This window comes from Osmerus mordax, chromosome 15 (assembly GCF_038355195.1).
Source record: "Osmerus mordax isolate fOsmMor3 chromosome 15, fOsmMor3.pri, whole genome shotgun sequence".
In the NCBI taxonomy this organism is placed as follows: Eukaryota; Metazoa; Chordata; class Actinopteri; order Osmeriformes; family Osmeridae; genus Osmerus; species Osmerus mordax.
Window position 1 is genome coordinate 6,479,255 of NC_090064.1, and position 12,629 is coordinate 6,491,883.

Below are 12,629 nucleotides of genomic sequence, written 5' to 3' on the forward strand. Positions count from 1 at the left end.
ATCCTGAGCTCTGATCAGTCTCCACATGAGTGACATTGCATGATCACCGGGGACAGACCTGGGCGTCTATGTGCCACCTTGTTTGCATTTATTCATAGATCCATGGATAAATCGAATTCCGAGTGTGTGTGTGTGTGTGTACGTGTGGGTGTCGTATCTGAGTGGGTAAGACGCACGGGCGTCGCTTCAACAGCGGGACAGAGGAGAGGTCGACAGAGTTCTGGGTAACGGGAAACCAAACAGCGAACAACAACGATTCCCCGGTCAACGTGGTTATCTGCAGATTGGTGCGCGCGCGCACATGAGCGTGTGCGCGCACGAGTGTGCGTGGTGGGCGCGCGTGCGTGTGTGTACTCACCTTCTCGGAGTAGAAGGCTTTGACCTCGGCACTAATGGAATCGAAATCCCCACTGATATAGTCAGGTAGAAAACTGGATGGAGGGATGGAGAGAGAGCGAGAGAGAGAGAGAGCGAGAGACAGCGAGAGAGAGAAAGGGCGAGAGAGAGAGAGAGAGAGAGAGAGAGAGAGAGAGAGAGAGAGAGAGAGAGAGAGAGAGAGAGAGAGAGAGAGAGAGAGAGAGAGAGAGAGAGAGAGAGAGAGAGAGAGAAAGGGACAGAGAGAGAAAGGGACAGAGAGAGAAAGGGACAGAGAGAGAAAGAGCATAAGAGAGAGAGGGAGGGAAAGATACACAAAGAAGGAGGGAGAGAGCGTAAGAGAGAGAGAGGGAAAGCAGGGAGGAGAGAACAATTTGGGCGCGTGTCAGTTCTTTTATCAGTCTGGCGAGCAGAGGGTGGAAGTGACACCGCGGCTGACATGAAGACAGGCAGACTGGCAGGGTTAGACCCGTGTCATTGAGACCCACACGCACACACTCTCTATCCACTATCTGAGAGCCTTCTACACACACACACACACACACACACACACAACTACACAGGCCACTATCAGGGACCGTTTTACATAAACAGAAACACTCACCCTCACACAGAATGTGTGTCCTTCCTCAGCCCTAGAATTATTGAGCTGTTGTGTGGTAATCTATAGACATGAGCCCTTCATGCTGTGTTGAATACCAGACACATCCCTCACACATTGGTACATGTGTGAGTGTGTGTGTGTGTGCGTATGTATGTATGTGTGTGTATGCTCCTTTGTGTGATAGTGTGATAGTGTGTGTGTGTGCGTGCGCATGTGTGTATGTATATTCTCGTGGGTGTGTACGTGTGTGTGATAGTGAGTGTGTGTGCCTGTGTTCGTGTGTGTGTGTGTGTCTGTGTTTGTGCTCATTTGTGTGTGTCTATAAAAGCAACAAGCGGGTGTTGTCCCACGGTCGTGCTATCTGCCGCCATTAACAGGTCCAACATAACGATTTCACGCACCACTGAGAGTGTGTGTATGGGTGTGTGTGTGTGTGTATGGGTGTGTGCGTATGGGTGGATGTCGCCGGTGAAAGGCGAGAGCATTGTTCCGGTCTGCTGCGGAAATAGATACAGGATTATTCTCTCCCTCCTTCTCCATCCATCTCTCCATCCCTCTCTCCCTCCCTCCTCCCTTCTTCCCCTTCCTCCTCTTCCTGTCTCTCCCTCCCTCCTCCCCTCCTCCTCCTCCTCCTCCATCCATCTGTCCATCCCTCCCTCTCTCCATCCCTCCTAGTCCTTCCGTCTCTTCTCCTGTTCAATCAGCAAAACACACAAACACACACCTCCCATCTCTCCCGTTCCCTCCCGTTCTCCCCTCCCTCCCCTCCCCTTCATTGTATCGAGACTTATTCAGGCCTTCACATCTTAGAAGCACAAAAACAACTCTTAATAACAAACAAACAAGCCAACAAAACAAAACCCCACACCGTGTATCATTTAGAATTGGGCGTCGTAACTGACATACTGAGACAGACACAAACACACAGCCACAGAGACACAAAGATATTCCCCAGCTAAAGTCGACCGTGTCTGGTTCTGCTAGGGGGTGGACTGGGGTGGTCTCTCTACCAGTCACCTCTTGATCATTTAGAAGGTTTGAACGTTTTTAAAGCTCATTTACCATGTTTGAATCCATTACACCTAAACACGGGCAGTCTCTCCCTCTCCATTCCTTCCTGTTCCTTTCTCTTTTCCCCGCTCCCTCCCTCCATCTCTCACTCTCTCTCCTGTCTTTTTCACTCACTTCCTCCCTCCCTTTCTCTCGCGCTCTCTCCGCCGAGCTCTACCCTGCTCCTCCGTGCTCTCCCCCTCTCCCTCTCTCCGTCTCCATCTCCCCCTCCTTCTCTCTCCATCTCTTCTCCGTTTCGCTCTGCCCCCGCCCCCCTCCCTCTCTACATTTCTCCCTCCTCTCCTCCGCTCTCTCTACTCCCCTCCTTCTCCCTGCATCTCTCCCACCCACCCTCCCTCCCTCTCTCTCTCTCCATCTCTGCTCTCTTTCGCCGCCTCCCCCTGCCTTTCTCTCGACTCTCTTTGGCTCTCTCTCTCTTCCCCCGCCGTCCATCTCTCCCTCCACCTCTCTCTCTCCATCTCACTGGTGTGTGGACCTGGTATCTACTTCATTAGAGCTCATGCACTGGGATAATAAGATGAGATTTCTGCTAGCCTTGGGCTGTGTTCATTACAGATGAATTACAGGCCCCCATAAGCTATATAAACATCAGACGTACGTATGTACACACACATACACACCAGACCCACGTACACACCAGACTCAAGTACACACCGGACACATATTCAAGCACCCGCACACACACCGTGTCCTACACTGAACTTCATTAACCTTGTAGGTGGAGTCTCTTGCCCCAAATACCAATTTTTTCATATTGTAATGGAGACTGAAAGCGAGACAGAGGTGTGTGTGTGTGTGTCTGGATTTACTAATCCATAGTTCTTAAAATCATGTTTTTCTGGGCCATGATGAACAACTTTAGCCTCGAGTCACTTCCCACTGGCTGTGCCAATAATACCTGAGAGAGAGGGAGGGGACAGAAACACACACAGACACAGAAACACACACACATGCACCGATACCTACTGCCAAGATAATGTGCTTGAAACATCATTAAACTGTAAATGGATGTGATTCTCTCCCACCCTCATCATAATATCTCTCTCTCTCTCTCTCTCTCTCTCTCTCTCTACCTCTCTCTCTACCTCTCTCTCTAACTCTCTCTCTAACCTCTCTCTCTCTACCTCTACCTCTCTCTCTCTCTTTCTATCACTCACTCAGACTCCATCTCTCCCCCTCCCACCCCCCTCTCTCTATCACTCCTACGCCAGCCCTCCCTTCTCTCACTCTCTTATCGCCCTCTCTTTTTCTCTCCCTCTCCTACCCCCTTCCCTCTCTCTCTCTCTCTCTCTCTCTCTCTCTTCCTCTCGCACTCCTACCCCATCTCTCCCTCTCCCTCCCTCGCCCTCTCTCCCGCCCCCCTCTCTCCCTGAATTCTATCCCCTGAGAGGTGTGTGTGTGTGCGCGTGTGACATAAGAATGGCTTTCATAGCCACAGGGGACAGCCGTCACTGTGTGACTCTGCTAGCGTGTGCAAGCACATGTAAGTGTGTGTACGTGTGTGTGTGTGTGTGTGTGTGTGTCAGAGGAGGGTAGGTACAGTTATAGCTGGCAGTAATGAGCTATGTGTCAGACACATGATCCAGGCGGCGTGCCCTGTTTAAACGAGGCGGCGTGTGAACAGGACAGGTGCTGGTGCGTCTATTACTGCTTCTGATGCAGTGGGGGGGAGGGAGGGAGGGATGCGAGAGAGACCGAGAGAGATGGTGCGGAGCGAGAGGAGGGAGAGAAAGAGAGAGAAAGAGGGAGAGAAAGAGAGAGGTAATAAACCCCGGCTCTTCCTGTGACATAACAACCTCTCCTTTCCTTTCCTCTCCTCTCCTCTCCTTTCCTTTCCTCCCCTCCCCTCCCGTCCCGTCCCCTCCCATCCCCTCTCCTTTCATTTCCTTTCCTCCCCTCCTTTCCTCTCCTCCTTTCCTCCCCTCCCCTCTCCTTTCATTTCCTTTCCTTTCCTCCCCACCCCTCCCCTCCTTTCCTCCCCTCTCCTCTCCTTTCCTTTCCTTTCCTTCCCTCCCCTCGCCTCCTCTCCTCTCCACCAGCGGAGGTACACTGGAAGTGACACTATTTCAACAAGAGGTCTCAAGATTAATTTTGTATGTCAGCCAGTGAAGACAGCTGATCGATCGAGTCCACTGCTGAAACTACTCCTACACACGCACTAACACTCTGAACACATACAGAGCACACACACAAACACTGACTCGAAAAGACACACACACTTTCACAAAGAGACAGACACATGGTACAAGCACAACCACTGACACAGACAAGGTGCGTGCGTACACACATACACGCGCACACACACACACACACACACACACACACACACACACACACACACACACACACACACACACTGAAGTGTCCTGTGAGAGTGTTAATGTGCTCAACACCTCAGGTACCCTGAACTGGCTCAAGATCCATCTTAGTCCTGAAAACAGTCCTCCATTAGCCTTACTACACACACACACACACAGGATCTTAGTTTGACAAGTCAGCAGCAACATAGATTAGTACAGCTGAGAGGGAAACACACACTCACAACCTCTGTCTATCTCACTAACACACTCCCTTACACACACACACACACACACACACATGCACACAGTGAGAGTAGATAGAGACAGTGCAGTCTGTCCAGCTGGCCGTACCTGTCTCTGTGTCCAGCTGTGATGTCATACAGGTGGTTGGCTGCTCCATCGGCACATGCTCTCAGGAGAGCTGCGTGGGAAACACACACACACACAGAGAGACCACACATACACACACACATTCCCAGACCACACACACACACAGACACGCATGGTTAGTCTCACAGCAAATTTGAGACAATTTCCCAGCTCAGTAAGTCAGGTGAACAGGGGGTGGCTGGACCTTGGTCACCAGGCGTCCCTGTCCATCTCTACACACACACACACACACACACACACACACACACGCACTCACACACAAACACACAAACACAGTTTATGAAAAGCTTGCTAGAATACGATGGCATTTGAACATATAAAAACCGCGACAAACGCAAAAACATGCAGATTTTCTCGACAACCACACCAGCATACACATTTCACATTTGCGTTTGATTCTTTTAGCCGACGCGAAATCCCTTTGGCGTGAAAACGCCATATTCCATTCCCCGTGACTCACCACTGCGGCATCATGGGTAATACCCCCAATCCACCTCATCGGGATGTGTGTCTGATAATCGCGGGAGAAAGGCTGTTTCGTCCCTCGTCTGAATATGCAGATCCTGTCTACAGCTACACCTTTAATGGGATTCAAGCTTCTTGGGGGGGTAAGGGTCTCCGAACATATTTAGTTGTTCCGTTTCTGTCAGGGATTCAAACGGATATGCTGTCTTTCCGAGGGGTTTGGGGTGGGTGCGGCGATGGTGGTGGGGAGGGGGGTTCTGGGGTTATAAGGAAGTTATGAGGGGGTTGTGGGAGGGTACTGGGGGCGTTGTGGGAGGGTTCTGGGGAGGTGTGTGTGTGTGTGGGGGGGGGGGGTGGTGTACGGCACAGATTGAAGAGGACTTCAAAGGAGCCTTTGTGATGGTTCACCCCCACCTTGTTTCTGATAACTAATGCATGCAGCCCAGAGAGACGCGGGTTTAACTGAGTCTCTTAAGAACCGATCCCCAGCCTCCACCTGCAGTTCATTAGATGGTCTGAGGGAGGGGGAGAGATAGGGGAGAGAGAGGAGAGAGAGAGGGGGAGAGAAGGGGGAGAGAGAGGAGAGAGAGAGGGGGGAGAGAGGGCGGAGAGAAGGGGGAGAGAGAGGAGAGAGGGGAGAGAAAAGGGGGGAGAGAGAGGAGATAGGGGGGGAGAGGAGATAGGGGGGGAGAGAGAGGGGAGAGAAAGGGGAAAGACAGGGGAGACGAGAAGAGAAAGACAGGGGAGACAAGAGAGAGGGCAGAGGAGAGAAAGAGAAAGAGAGGGGATAAACTTTTGCCCAACTTTAGTTATTCCTTTATAACCGCAGGGAGATCAGTCGAGGTGAGTAAATCACCTCTGTGTGGTGTGAATGGGTGTGTGGTGTGTATGGTTATGTGTGAGGATTTGTGTGCGCGTGTACTGTGTATGGGGAGGGGGTGTGGGAGAGGTTGTGTGCGAGGTGTGTTTTTGTGTGTGGTGTGTGTGTGTGAGAATGCGTGTGTGAGGATGTGTGTGTGTGTGTGTGTGTGTGGGGCGTGTGTGTATAAATGTCATGCTGAAAGGTTACAGGCGCTGTGCGATCGTGAAACAAGAACATAAGGCTACCCCCGGTGAAGCGAAGCATCTATCAAACACCTGATTACAACTCAGACTGCAGTCCCAGTGTGTGTGTGCGTGTGTATGTGAGAGACTGTCCTTGTTCCCAAAATGCCCGCTTCTCAACAAGGATTCTCACCTCGGTATTCTGTCCCAGTTTTCAGCCACTTGCAAAGATTGTCAACAACCAACACAAAGGACCACTATCAGTCATTACTTCCCACCTGACAACCAGAGTTTAATATCAGAGTCATTACCTCACATCTTATGACATCCAGATGTTAATATCAGAGTCATTACCTCACATCTTATGACATCCAGATGTTAATATCAGAGTCATTACCTCACATCTGGCATCCAGATGTTAGTACCAAAGTCATTACCTCACATCTGACATCCACATGTTAATATCGGAGTCATTACCTCACATCTGACATCCAGATGTTAGTATCAGAGTCATTACCTCACATCTGACATCCAGATGTTAGTGTCAGAGTCATTACCTCACATCTGACATCCAGATGTTAGTATCAGAGTCATTACCTCACATCTGACATCCAGATGTTAGTGTCAGAGTCATTACCTCACATCTGACATCCAGATGTTAGTATCAGAGTCATTACCTAACAACTGACATTCTGCTGTTCATTCAGTGAATTCATGGTGTTTGGTGGGCGGAGATGGGAAAGCTAGCTGTGTCTGGGACCAGGGGGGTCCTGGGAAGGGGGCTGGGGGGGGGGCGTGAAAACGAGATGTCTGGGACCAGGGGGGGTCCTGGGAGGGGGGCATGGCAGGATGAGAGAGCTCGTTGTGTCTGGGACTGGGTGGGTGTCCTGGGAAGAAAGGGTGTGTGTGTGTGTGTGTGGGGGGGGGGGGGGGGGGGGGGTCTGGGAGGATGCGAGAGGGTGACAGAGCAGGATGTGTCTGGTACCTTTGTCTTCATCACCCTCGCCCCCCGCTGTCGATGCTGTAAGTCAGAGATGATTGGAATGTAAATGACTCATTATTCCTGACAGGGTGCAAACGGCGGGAAACTCATCAAATGGAAACTTTAGGGAGCGACAACGAGAGCAGAGCAGCCCCCCGCAGTGACGAGCAGCACAGCCATCAATCATCTTCAATACACACAAGTACACACACAAGTAGATATACACAGACACACGTATACACACACACACACACACATGTACACACACAGACACACGTATATACACACAAATGTACACACATAGACACACGTATATATAAACACACAAATGTACCGATACAAACACACACATATGCCCACGCAAACGGGTAACACACACACACACAAACACACACAAGCACACACACATCTACATCTATACACACACTCATGTAGACATGCAGTCGCACACAAATAAGATACACAAACAAACACACACGTCTACATACACACACACGCACACACAGACAGAGCTTCCAACAGTCTGTTTAGAATTGTAGATGCCTAGATATTGAATGACTCACCCACTCCAAGCTCTTGATACTAAAAGTGTGTCAGTGTGTGTGTTGTTTCTCTATATCTCTGTATCTCACTCTTAATCACACACACACACATTCAGATGAGGGGTTGCATGAAGAGGAAGAGGGTTGTTTTTCGGTCAATTTAGAGGTAGTTCTTGAAACATCATCTCACAACTGTCAATCAGATACACACACACACACACCACATACACACACCCACACACATAAATCAGTGTGTCCACGTGGAGGAACAGAAAACTGGTGCTGAGCATGAGGACGGCAGATAACCTTGTAAATAAACACCTCATAATCCCCCCACAATGCTGTTCTTCTTCCTGTCAGAAACCAGAGAGATGCTTTATGATGGGAAGGAGAGTCTGGGGCACACACAACATACTCTTCTCTCTATCTCTCTCTCTCACACACACACACACACACACACACACGAATAAACAGACACACACACACTTCATGGCAGTGCAGTATTGACGGGAGGGAATGTCAGCGCTGTGGGATGGATGTCTGTCACACAGGGGTTTACGGCTGTACCAGAAAGGGCAAACGGGCAAACAGACGAGGCGACAGATCATCACGTCTCGTTCTGATGCCCTTTCACTTATCCTCGATCAGTCCCTCCCTCCATCCATCCCTCCCTCCCTCCCTCCCTCCATCCTTCAGAGTCACTCTGTCTGCCCATCTCAGGTGATCCCTTGCCATCCTCCGCCTACTTCTTTCTAGCCCTTTCTCCGCGCTCTTTTCCCCATTCCTCTGCCTTTCACCCGTGGTCTGTTGTCACATAAGATGATGGAAGGGAGGGAGGAGAGAGAGATTTCTTCTTCCAAACTTCTGGTTGTCCTTCTGTACTTCCTATGAGCTTCCCTTTGATGATTCTCTCTCCCTCCCTCCCTCCCTCCCTCTTCCCGAGCACCCCTCCATCCCTGCGTTCCTTCCCTCCCTTTCCTGCTCTCTTTCTCCCATAGAGGGGAGGCAACCTGGGGGTTTGACATCAGAGGAAAGAGAAGGATGTGTGTGTGTGTGTGAGTGAGAGAGATAGAGAGAGAGAGAGAGAGAGAGAGAGAGAGAGAGAGAGAGAGAGAGAGAGAGAGAGAGGGGGTGGAGACCTGGCAATGGTAACTTCAGGTGAACCATCTGGAGATCACATTTCCTAAAGGACACACACACACCTTTACCTGGGGACATAAGCCGGTTTTCCCAACACCATGAAATATGGATGGCATTCCAAATGAGTATTGATAAACGTCAGCATTTCCAGGTTGTCTACAGCAGATGTGAAAGTCCTACGCTTCAAAACTCATCCACAACTGCCAAACTCACAAATCCTCAACTGTCAAATAGCCGAAGAACATTATATTTAAAGAAAAAAATACAAAAGTGCAGAAAGCTATCATCCCACAGCCTGAATATTTGAACAAAACCACTCCAAAAAGTTTTCAAGAATACCTAAAAGGATTTGAGAATAGCTACGGTTGACGTTAAACCATAAAAGCACCCAGTATTGGAAACAACATCCCAAAAATCAAAAAAAAAAAACTCCACAAAACTTCAATATAAGTATTAACTATGAATTGAAACTACATAAATCCCTTTCTGATTCTGATTCTGACATCAACAAAATCCTTTGTGATATCTTTCTGATCTCTAATCACATCTGCTCCAATTGGCTGTTGTACATGTGCTGTATGAAAGTACTTTCTCCTGTACACACTGAAACACACTGTGAGTGAGTGTGTGTACTTGTGTGTGTGTGTTTGTGCATGTGAGCGCATATGAGTGTGTGTCGTATGTGTGTGTGCCTGTGCGTGTGTGTGCGTGTGCATGTATATGTGTGTGTGTGTAGCTGCCTGATCAAGTACACAGCTGTGAGCCTGGTGGTGGAGCTGGCTAGGGTGTAACCACAGACGTACCTTTGCTCCAGACTGTGCTGAGGAAGCCTGGATCAATCGGCTGGTTCAGGATGATCAGACATATCCTCTGTGTGCCTGGGGAGGAGAGACGGGGGGAGAGGAGGGAGAGAGAGGGAGGGAAGAGGGAGAGAGAGGCGAGGGGAGGAGACGAGGGAGAGATAAGAGGGAGACAGAGAGAGGGAGAGAGAAGAGGGAGAGAATGCTTGAGTACGTGATTCATGAGTTTATGTTTTCGAAACACAAACAACAGTTCAAGGTTAGTCCAGCTACCTTCACGATGCAAAAAACAGGAAGTAGGTAACTAACTAAGATAATGATGGCTTTGCTCATTCTCATTCGGAGGACAAAGATCAAAGCAGAACTGGGCTGTCCTAAACAACACATCCAATCTATTTTCAGAGAAAGCCTTACCATTAATAGATTAACCATAACCACTTGTATCCAAATCAATATACAATTAAGACATGCATTTAGAAAGTACAAACCAGAAGCCAGAAGTACACAGCTCTAACAGTTAAACAGTGGTGGGTGTCAAGGAATTCTTATTAACATAGTGCACCAATAACATCATCTAAATTTTGAATCTCAATTCAGCTATAGTTCAACTAAAATACTGCTTGAATTACCTCCACACCCCCCAATATAAATGGGCTGAATACAAAAAAGAAAGTTAAACCCCATGTACTACATCACAAACACTTCACTAATACAAGATCATTATTATTCACGGCATCAAGCACTGTGATCACACCTCTAAATATGGCACTTTAGCAGGTGAATGTGAAATGTGTGAATTATTACCCAGTGTGTATGTGTGTGTACTGAATGTTTCAAAAGGCTTCGGCTCAGGGAGTTAACGCACATTTTTTTTTTTTATGATAATAATTTTACAGGAAAAACATCAAACCGAGATGGGAGACTTTGTTGCTGTTATAAACTAGTCATTATCTCGCCACCTGAGGAGAACCAGATAAAAACAGACACCCCAACAGAAGCACCTCGGGCCTTTTAGAGGGACGACAGTCATTAGCTATAATACAGAGGGGGCCGCGTGTCTTCATAGGAGAAATGCGGGTGTCAGTCAGGACTCAAACTAACGTCGGGATACAGTTTAGCCCCGTCAGGGATCTAAGATCACTAATATACTCAGGCTCACACGAACGAGCACACACACACACAGAAGCCGACACGCCCACACATAGCCTGTTGACGCAGTCAACGTTTTTCAAAACAGTTTAAGGTGACTTCTTTTAAGTGTTGAGGGCAGGAACGGAAGACAGGATTTGTCAGCTCGGTCTCCTAATTGGCTACCGATGTGGAGAAAAACACTCACTCACAGGCCTCCTATGGAGACACACATACACACACACACACAATTGAAAAGCAAACTTGGGTAAGTGTTTTCCACTTGAAACTATGTAAGGAAGAAGAGAGCACAGGAAGTCACAGGCAGAATTGTTCATCTCATCAGTGGATTCTTGGCTAACCCCAGACACGAACACACTAACTGGAAGACAGAGAAGAAAGGAGAGAACACAAGGGAGCGCCACATGCGTGTGCCTGTGTGTATTTAAGTGTATGTCTGTGCGTGTGTGCATACACATATTGTGTGTGTTGTTACCTGAAGGTAGAAGGCAGTCTAAAGGCGTGAACTCTTCATCCATGACGAATTAGAGATCTCTTCTGTTCTACACAGGAGCAAATGCTGTCACTCAGGGCTATACTCACCTTCACACACACATACACACACACACAGTCAGTCAGCAACCTTCTGATTACCAGCCCGCTTCCCTAACCGCTCAGCCACCTGACTCCCTCCTAGACTCAGAATAGTTCTAAGAATTACAGAAAAACCAAGCTTCTATTAAATGTTAACAACTCAACAACCACCCATAACTTAGCTCTGTCCTTACTGAGGGTTGCTTATATTTAAGCCTATAATAACCTGTCGTTAACCTTGAGCAGTGTGCACGACTCCTCGAAGATTAACATCCAGGCACAGCGTTTTTGTACATTGAAGAAAAAAAGTAACTGTAGCCTAATGGAAATAGCAAGTGTAGGTGGTCACCATAGTCGCTGTAATGTTTAACTATTGTGGAACTTCTGGTTTACCTATTGTGGAACTTGTGGTTTACCTATTGTGGAACTTATGGTTTACCTATTGTGGAACTTGTGGTTTATCCATACAGCGCTGTTTCCCAACATTCCACAGACCTAAAAAACAATGACCTTCGACTCTATACAGATGTAACCCAACACGCTAATAACTCCCCATTGTAGCTACTAAACTATTCAAGTAGTGACAGCGCTTTCGGTACACCATCCCGCAGTAGATAGTTACATTAAACTGACAGTCTGATCCCTCCTTATCCAATTACTTTATTTGATCAATAAAATAGTTGTCAGAAAACCTCGGGCTATCTCTTGGTGAACTCAGGCTGTCTCGCGGGGACTTAAGTCAGACAAATCAAGACCTGACACAACCAAACCACACACTCGAGATACGTTCTGTTTTGAATACATCGGGTTTATATTCCCTACCGTAAACGGATACTCTGTTAACACACTGAATAAACAACCAATGCATACTCACTAAATAAACAGACATCGAGCATGACTTCCCGGTGAGAATTGTAAACAGTCAACGACAGTGCAAGCACATGAATGGAAAGAGTGTGTTGCTCGACGAAAAGCGTCCGTGGTTTTCGTTATGGGGACATCTAGAGGATGAACTTGGAACTTCGACATTGAGTGGAGCTCGGAAATGAAACACTATTGAACAGATTCTTTAGAAAATGTCTCCTGAAACAGACTTCTGAAAATGATCTGTTTTCCACTCGTTTTAATATTGACATTGTCTTTCAAAACAATATTCTCAGAATTCCAATGCAGAAATACGGATTGGAAGGTCTG

At 48.0% G+C, this 12,629-nt stretch overlaps 1 protein-coding gene across 3 annotated transcripts in view; it reads right to left on the reverse strand.

The window, feature by feature from the left end:
• The window catches only part of tpk1 (thiamin pyrophosphokinase 1), a 37,138-nt gene extending 24,799 nt beyond the window's left edge, over positions 1 to 12,339 (reverse strand). For 2 of the 3 annotated variants that reach the window (XM_067251367.1, XM_067251365.1), the window contains exons 1-5: positions 12,310 to 12,339; positions 11,338 to 11,444; positions 9,717 to 9,791; positions 4,702 to 4,771; positions 359 to 431 (exon numbers count right to left, since the gene is read on the reverse strand). In XM_067251367.1, coding sequence (XP_067107468.1) covers positions 359 to 431; positions 4,702 to 4,771; positions 9,717 to 9,791; positions 11,338 to 11,380 — 261 coding nt within the window. In that variant the 5' untranslated portion in view covers positions 11,381 to 11,444; positions 12,310 to 12,339. Of the gene's footprint in view, positions 1 to 358; positions 432 to 4,701; positions 4,772 to 9,716; positions 9,792 to 11,337; positions 11,445 to 11,874; positions 11,894 to 12,309 lie in introns of those variants that run through there. The other variant, XM_067251366.1, reaches the window with a different exon arrangement.
• Positions 12,340 to 12,629: the final 290 nt, after the last annotated feature.